At 43.0% G+C, this 7,860-nt stretch overlaps 1 protein-coding gene across 2 annotated transcripts; it reads left to right on the forward strand.

Moving 5' to 3' along the window:
• The first annotated feature begins 389 nt into the window (after positions 1-389).
• On the forward strand, positions 390-5,031 carry LOC118771298 (BMP and activin membrane-bound inhibitor homolog). Of its 2 annotated transcripts, none has more exons than XM_036519252.1 (3): positions 390-568; positions 3,078-3,359; positions 4,385-5,031. In XM_036519252.1, exons 2-3 carry the CDS (start codon positions 3,128-3,130, stop codon positions 4,804-4,806), a joined length of 654 nt encoding a protein of 217 aa, XP_036375145.1. In that variant the 5' UTR covers positions 390-568; positions 3,078-3,127; the 3' UTR covers positions 4,807-5,031. The 2 variants fall into 2 exon arrangements, with proteins under 2 accessions (XP_036375145.1, XP_036375144.1); XM_036519251.1 differs by lacking the exon at positions 390-568 and adding an exon at positions 1,114-1,585.
• Positions 5,032-7,860: the final 2,829 nt, after the last annotated feature.

Below are 7,860 nucleotides of genomic sequence, written 5' to 3' on the forward strand. Positions count from 1 at the left end.
ACTAAAATGTCGTTCGGCACGTCACCTCATACATTTCTTAAGGTTCTTGCCACGCCTTCGGACATTGCTTCACGTTTCGACCTATCAAAACGGTAATCAGGCAGGCTTCTGATATCGATCAGGCAGGCCTGTGATTCGCATACTGTTTGGGGGTAGGTGAGTGTCAGACTACCTGTGTCGTCTCGGTGGCGCCGCTTGCTTCTTTTTCCAAAGCGCCTGCACCACCTACGACGCCCATTCGCGAAAACGACAGAATCAGGAAGGATGAACTCTGCTGGTTTGCGCTGCGGCAGAAACCTGCTCACAGCTGCCTTGTCTGGTATACCACACCTATTCTAAAACGTTAGTACACCGATAACCTGTCAAAATGCAACAGAAGCCTAAGCACACGACCGAATGACAAATAACTAGCCTACTTATTAAAGCTTTGAGATACTGTAGGCTAAATAACTCTCGGACGTTTAGTTCCATGTATCGAGGCTAAATTTAAAGAAAAAGCGCTGTTGGTTGAGGCAAAACGTCTATCTTCCATCCTGTTGAATTATGTTCTAACCTCCGCAGCTCATAGGTAAGCTACATTAACACACGGCCTCGTATTGTAGGGATCATTTAACGTTCAGAAACAAACGAAATTAATAATGACAGTAATTTCGGGACTACATATAAACCATTACACACCCGAAGTTGTTCGATTGAATGAATTTTCCTGTAATATAGATATTCTATGCCATAATTCCTCTTAACTGGAAATAGAGTGAATTGTGATGGAAAAAAAAATGCATCTGCCTACATAATCGATCAGTAGGCCAGATAATTTTAACTCGACAGTAGGTTTTGTGCTGGATTGCCGTTCAAATAATACTGTTGGGATAATAAGATTACGCTCGGTGGATGTAACGTCGGCTACTGGACAAAAAATCAGCTTTTCTCAATGTGGGTAGGAGGAATTTTTCAATTGTTTGACAGTGTGGCGAGCCAATCATAATTTAAATTTCCCTGTATATGTAAATTATAGGCAGTATAATCCAATGGGTTTCTTGAAAGGCGGGGACTAGTTGGGCTGTGAAGTGGGTGCTGATATCGCCTACTCTTCATAAGTTCAGTCAAGGAGCATATTTACGGTGGCAGAGGAGCGCGTGAAGGAGCCTTTGGTTATGGTTTTGGATTATTATATATTTTTCACGTAATCACCAATAAGGACTTGAACTGTTCTCTGCTGGGGAATAAAACTTCGCAGTATTTATTCGACCACCGTAGAAGGAATGTGTGTTTCCTCTGTCAGCTCTCAGTTTCCACGGAAGATCTGGCGAGTGTTAAACTGGATGTAATTCGAAAATGCAGGGCAAAGTTTCTTGCCTTTAGCCAATGCATTTTGGATCCACACTGGAGCGTTGTGCCAGCGCACGTAACGGAATCCAAAACCTCTCTGTCATCCATGCAACAATAACGACCAGATTTGCGCTAGAACCAAGCGACAAGCAAAGTGGATTTGAAAGCAATTTTTCGTAAATGGATCGCCATTCCAGTTTCATTTCCATTTGGCTTCAACTGGAACTTTGTGCGATGGCTGTTCTTCTAACAAAAGGTAGCTTAGCTGGCTAAAGTTTTCTAGAAGATGGCTTAGGCTGTAATTGCAGTAATATTTGGGCTACGGACTGTTGTGTGAAACTTAATGTATAGTGAACTGCAAGGCAGCCTACGGCACGCACTTCGCCGAGTGCTGAAAGTTTACGGGGGAGAGAGTGCGAGGAAACGGGGTCATATTCTTTTTTTCCAGAAGTGCCCATGATAATTACACAGCGCTTTGAACTTTGGTAAACATAAACAGCTACTTCTGTCGGCAAAATTAAAAAGTTGACCACAGCTGGCCTTCTGTAACAGTAATAGCAAAATGGTACAATGCGTGTCCATACCTTCATAGCGTTTTGATATCGTAATCAACACAAAGATTTGAAGCTCAGTTTACTCACTTCCAGTTACATGGACTAGTTTCAAATTTTAAGCCTGACTTCAATAAACTAATGTCTTGTTACATGGTTAAAAGCAAGTTGCAGTCAATGTACCGTTTCTGTCTTCATTCCATCGTTATTTTTGCACTTGATTTTAATGTGGTCTCTGCAGTCACTCGGGCAAATGGCGTGTTTTCGGACAATAAATGAGCAAGTAAGATTTAGAGTTCCTAGATCAAACGCAAACAATTTTTATCTGCACGTTAACCGAGACATTTCTCCTTCAAACTGTGTGTTGGTATATACTAATTTAGCTCAGCGCATTTAGCTGGGTGATTGTTTTATTAAACGTTCTTTTGGAAAACAGATGCATTGTCTCGATGTCTCGCCTATAGCTACTATTAGTGTAACAATCTTTTCGTCGAAACTGTAGGCTAAACAAGACCTGAAACTCAGGGCCATCAAAGTTTCCATATTCACTCCCATAATTTCTCAAAATGTGCCTCTGCGTGCGTGTTTGTACTTTTTCCTTTTCGATATTCAAAAATAAGGATCAATGGAAATGTTCTGTTGACGCCTTCGCCTTCAGACATTGACAGGAAAAATACATTCATGTAAAAAAAAGTTTAATAGCCTGGGTAGCGAATCTTTAATATTGCACGTGCGTCGTTCACGTTTAACAAAGGTTTAATAGCTAGGTTATTGATATTCCAGTGTACAGTGAAAACCATAGGCCTTGCAGTAAACTTTCAAAAAAAAATCTGGGATCTTTGTGTTACTTTGCATTGGACGTTGCATTGGATCTCGACCAGAAGTATGTTTGCAAACAGAAACAGTTTAATCGGCTTTGTTTTCAGTTTTAGCCCAGCATGTCCCTTTTTAAACAAATGAACAGTCGCTGGTGCCTAATTATAGTAGGATAAGCTTTACTGTTTTAATACCGAACTGGAGTCTTTAGCATATTTCCACACGGGTCAACAACATCCTCCAGGAGGTTTTAAGTGATGTTATGGGTTTCTGTTCGTTTGCTTTGGGACTCCATTCGGTTTTATTCCGCTACAGAACAGTCATGTTATAATCTCATTGACTCAGCTCCTACTCACACAGCATCCGCTTCTCTCTTTTCAGGAGAAATAAGGTGTTACTGCGACGCGCCTCACTGCGTGGCTACCGGCTACATGTGCAAATCGGAACTCAACGCCTGCTTCACGAAAGTGTTGGACCCTCAGAACACGAACTCTCCGCTCACTCATGGGTGTTTCGACCCCATCATGAACTCGGGTCATGTGTGCATTTCCAAGGCCACGGATGATACGCGCGTGGGCGCGTCCACGTTGGAGTGCTGTCATGACGATATGTGTAATTACAGAGGCCTGTATGATCTGGCCCATGCCAGAGGAGACGCCTCAGGTGAGCGCTGCAGCTTTATTCTGTAGTGATTGACGTTAATTCAGATTCAGATATGTCTTCTGTAATGGAGTTCGTAAAAGAGACCGAGATGAAATTCCAGTCCTTGGCAAGGTTATTCGAAACACGTGAAGTTAAAATTAAAGACAGATTTCCCTCAGTAACCGACAGGGTATAATTTCTCTTTCTAAATCAGGTTTTATTGAATGCACAGAAGTTTTCTACATTGTACTACCCCAACTGCAAACCACTGTTTTTATTGTCGAATTTCTTGAGATTTTAGATTTCCAGAATCAGTTCACCTTGCCCTGGTTACTTGATTTTCCCTTTTACGATCCCCATTAATCTTTCGGAACCCGGATTTGATGTTTAATGGGTTCCAGCAGCACATTGACAGGGTAAGGGGCGAAGACCACTTTAACTTAAGCACCTGGAAGCAGACCAGATTTTTTATGGCATGCAAGCAAAGCCATTTCCTGCGAGCTAGTCTTCAATTTTTAGAACAAGCAGCCGAATTTTTTTTGAAATATTGATGCCCTTATGGAAATTTATACCAAGATTTGGCTAGATGTAAAATTGCAAATTTTAGGAATGCATGAATAAGTATTATAAGATAATATATTTTCTCACCCTGGGTATGCTGTTGTATGCATATACTGTGGAGTGAGTTTTACTGAACATTTGATTTATTTTACATCACCTGAATACATTTTTGTAATATTTTTGTATGTGTTAGAAACGTATTAAATATACAGGCTCGGTGGCAGGAGAAAATACAGAGGGGTGCAAGTGCAATCCACGGGGTGCACAAAGAGTCATAAATACCATGCAGACATTGGGATGTAAGGAGACAACTGGGGGTGAACTGAGATCCGTCTGGGGGTGCAATGCACCCCTGAGCACCCCCATAGCACCGGGGCTATAAACATCTATGCTCCATATGTTGAGCTTCATCAATGTCCAGCTCACTTTTGAAAGCGGTTGTCTGTCCCATTGCGTCTGATCGTCTCTGGTCCTCTGTCTCTCAGATCACGGGGGTCACTACCAGCCCGAGGGCGGCCGGAACCTGGGCACACGGGTGCAGGAGCTGGCCTCCACCAAGGAGGTGTGGTTCCGGGCAGCGGTGATCGCGGTGCCCATCGCCGGCGGGCTGATCCTGGTGCTGCTGATCATGCTGGCCCTGCGCATGCTGCGTAGCGAGAACAGGCGTCTGCGGGACCAGCGGCAGCAGATGCTCTCCCGGCTGCACTACAGCTTCCACGGCCACCACGCCAAGAAGGGCCACCTGGCCAAGCTGGACCTGGAGTGCATGGTGCCCGTGACGGGCCACGAGAACTGCTGCCTGACCTGCGACAAGATGCGGCAGGCCGACCTGGGCGCCAACGACAAGATCCTCTCGCTGGTGCACTGGGGGATGTACAGGGGCCACGGGAAGCTGGAGTTTGTGTGACCCGCTTTTTATTTTTTTTTCCTCGGGACAGAACCAGGACTTCCTTCCATCCGCTGTTGTCGTTTTGGTTGTTTTTGTTGTTGTTGTTTCCCGTTGAGTTCAGTTTTTTTTAAAGATAAAACTTAAAAACCTTAATGCAATCCGCATGGTTTTGCTAAGGAGCACTTTACTTGAAATAAAAGCAGAATCAACTCGGAGCTGTAGTAAGACTATAGAGTTCGGGGGGGGGGGGGGGGGGGGGCTCTCTTTTGGCTCTGAACTGAGACTCTTACTGACTGCTGAAGGATTCCAAAATTTCTCCTATTTGCACATTTGTAAAAAAAAAAAAAAAAAAAAAAAAGAAAAATAGGTTGTTTCGCTTTAATGGAAGCTCAATAGAAGAAATTCACACTGACCAGGGTACAAAATGACTTCTGAGGAGGAACAAGAAGAATTCAGTGTTAACTGTAGGTGTGCACACTCCTCTGTGTATGTTTGTTGATTCAGTTTATTGTAAAGATTTCAAAATATATATAAATATATTTTTGTCGGATTATCAATTTGGTGTTTTTCCTGTGCTGGTGAGTGAAACTAATATGTGTGCTTCATTTGTTTCTGAAGTAAGTGTCTTTCAGGAGCCTGCAAATTAAAGTTAATATTAAGATCAGTCAGTTGTCATTGCCCTTTGAACTTAATTGTGTTAAGTCATTTTGAAAAGTGCTTGGAGCATAGCATTCTGGTCTTTTAGTCCGGAAAATATTATCAGGTTTTTTTCCTGGGCAGATGCTCCCAGAACAAGCCTCTCCACAGACAGCAGACAGCATACGCTTTAATTATTCAGGCCCGACAGCTGTGGGTTGTTTCAAAAACAAGAGGCTGGTGTACATCTCAGGTGAGACAGGGCTGTACAATTATTTGGAAACGGTTTGGATTTTTAAAATTGTTTAATTGTTTCTACAGCATGCTTCTCCTGGCAAAATACGGGGAGCTCAGATAAAGAGGTTTAAAAAATAGCATCTATTGAAAATGGTCAAAACCCCAAAGCATTTGAGCTGAGCTTTATTTATGGTCAGGTTGATTGGACTGAACCTTGACATTGGTGTGATGACTGTTTTATACCCACCACAAAGTCATTAGCAGAACTGCAGGTTATTATGAAAGTCGTTAAAGGCAAATTTTTGCTTTACAGTAGCATAACACATCTGACTCATGCAGTAACCATCTACAGAGATGGGAGTTTATGCTTCACACTTCTGTTTGACAGGTACTCTTGGCATTATCTTGGAAGTCATGGCGGCATCGTTTTAATATTCACACTAATGCCCTAAAGCCCTAGTCAGTCTGACAGAGTGTATTCATTCAATAGTAATTCAGCTTTGCGCTTATGAAAGTGAAGGAGGCTATTCATTTGTCAGTCTTAATGCAGATAATTACACCCGTACTTCGTCCACTTGGAACTGAGGATGTGTTTTTGAGGTTTGGCCTGGTGTTGTTTCGAGCTCTGTGTTTGCCACAGATGCTGTGTACGGCGGAGAAGTCGTGGGGGTTTTCGTAACGAAATGTGTGGTGTCGTAATGAAGTGTGTTGCTGGCATTTTTTTGGCCCCGCCCTTACCCATGTGGACGCAGAAGATTGTCATCTGTGGCATCAGCTCACATCTGACGGCTGTGCCACAGCAGCAGATAGTATGGGCCACATAAGCCTTCAACTGCCTAAAACAGCATCCACGCTTCTGCAAGTCAGCGGTGAGTTTTGGAAATATTACTTTTTGTCACTGTGTAAGTGACAAAAAGTAACAGTAGACTGTTCTGACATCTGTTTCTTTCCGACTTTCTAAACACACCACATATGTGGAGATACCCTCCTGAAATTTCAAAAAGTTTCTGGAATGTACAGATCAAAAAAGGCAGCATGAAGGAAGCACTGCAGCAATATAATCAATCAAAACAAAAAATGTAAATGTTGCTACTTTCCCATGACCCTCTTGGTTGGTCATTTGTCCTTGGCTGGTGTTTTGGGTTATGACGGACTTCCATGCAGTCATAGACACCAGGGCACTCGATGCTGAGTTTGTCATGCCTATGACGAGAGTAATTCCCTGTGGCCGATTTCAGCGAGCAGTCCAGAACATGTTAATGCAGTCAGTGCATACACATAATGCATGCATGTGGCTGCATTGAGTCTCAGTATAGCGTACTTTATTAATAACCCTCAAAAATAACTCGCTTTGCAGTTATATTAGAGCAGATATTTTATGTCACATCTAGCTGTACTGTTTTTTTAATGCATGGGTATGAATTTAACCCGTCATGGAGGTAACCGAAAACCGAATGCTAGCAGCGTCCAGATTGTATGTTACGGGGCAAATGGTGTGGCTCGATGTGTGGATATTTTAGTGTGTTTTTCAATCTGAAAAAAGGATGAAAAATCAGCAACTGTTTTCCCCCGCGCTGTTTCTCACACCCCGTTGTTGGGGTAGCTTCAGTGAGCACCAGATGGGCCTGAGTGTCAAACCTTAAAAAAATCACCACTACCCTCCATTTAGCAGCCTGTAACCATCCTGACTGTCATTAGTAGGCCTTAGCCCTAGTGCCGCTGCTCCCCTGGGACCATTACTGCAGTAATAATAACAAACCTCTCCGTTTAAACTGCTCGTACGCTCTCTGTTTTGTTAACACACTTTTCGCAGCTTTCTGGATCCGCTGCCAGGCCCTTCAGGGCCGGCATGTCTCAACAGTGGGGATTGGAAGAAATCAAAACTGACCTACCTGCTAATATCCCAGAGTTGTTACAATAAGCAGTACATTCACTAGTCAGATGAAGGTTAGCCCCAAAGTAATTATTTATTAGCGCTTGGGTCAAAGTTTTCGCTTCGTCTGGCCCTTGCTTTTTCCTCTCAGCCGCCCCATTGAAACTCGGTCACTGGCTATTAAAAGTAGTAGGTGCTGAAACCATTTACAATGGAATGCAAACATATCCCTGTACTGCACATGCTCACATGCCTTTGTTCATTTGACAGGATAAAACTTTTTTCACCATCAGACACCATTTATTCATTTATTTTGTTCATTGATA

Source organism: Megalops cyprinoides, chromosome 24, assembly GCF_013368585.1.
Source record: "Megalops cyprinoides isolate fMegCyp1 chromosome 24, fMegCyp1.pri, whole genome shotgun sequence".
NCBI classification, from domain to species: domain Eukaryota; kingdom Metazoa; phylum Chordata; class Actinopteri; order Elopiformes; family Megalopidae; genus Megalops; species Megalops cyprinoides.

What these genes read in the sequence shown, in the direction of transcription:
- LOC118771298 (XM_036519251.1), top strand. Translation starts at nt 1,510, where the DNA reads ATGGATCGCCATTCCAGTTTCATTTCCATTTGGCTTCAACTGGAACTT. An exon ending in GGCTGTTCTTCTAACAAAAG is followed by an intron (nt 1,586 to 3,077) that starts GTAGCTTAGCTG and finishes CTCTCTTTTCAG; the next exon opens with GAGAAATAAGGTGTTACTGC. An exon ending in TGCCAGAGGAGACGCCTCAG is followed by an intron (nt 3,360 to 4,384) that starts GTGAGCGCTGCA and finishes TCTGTCTCTCAG; the next exon opens with ATCACGGGGGTCACTACCAG.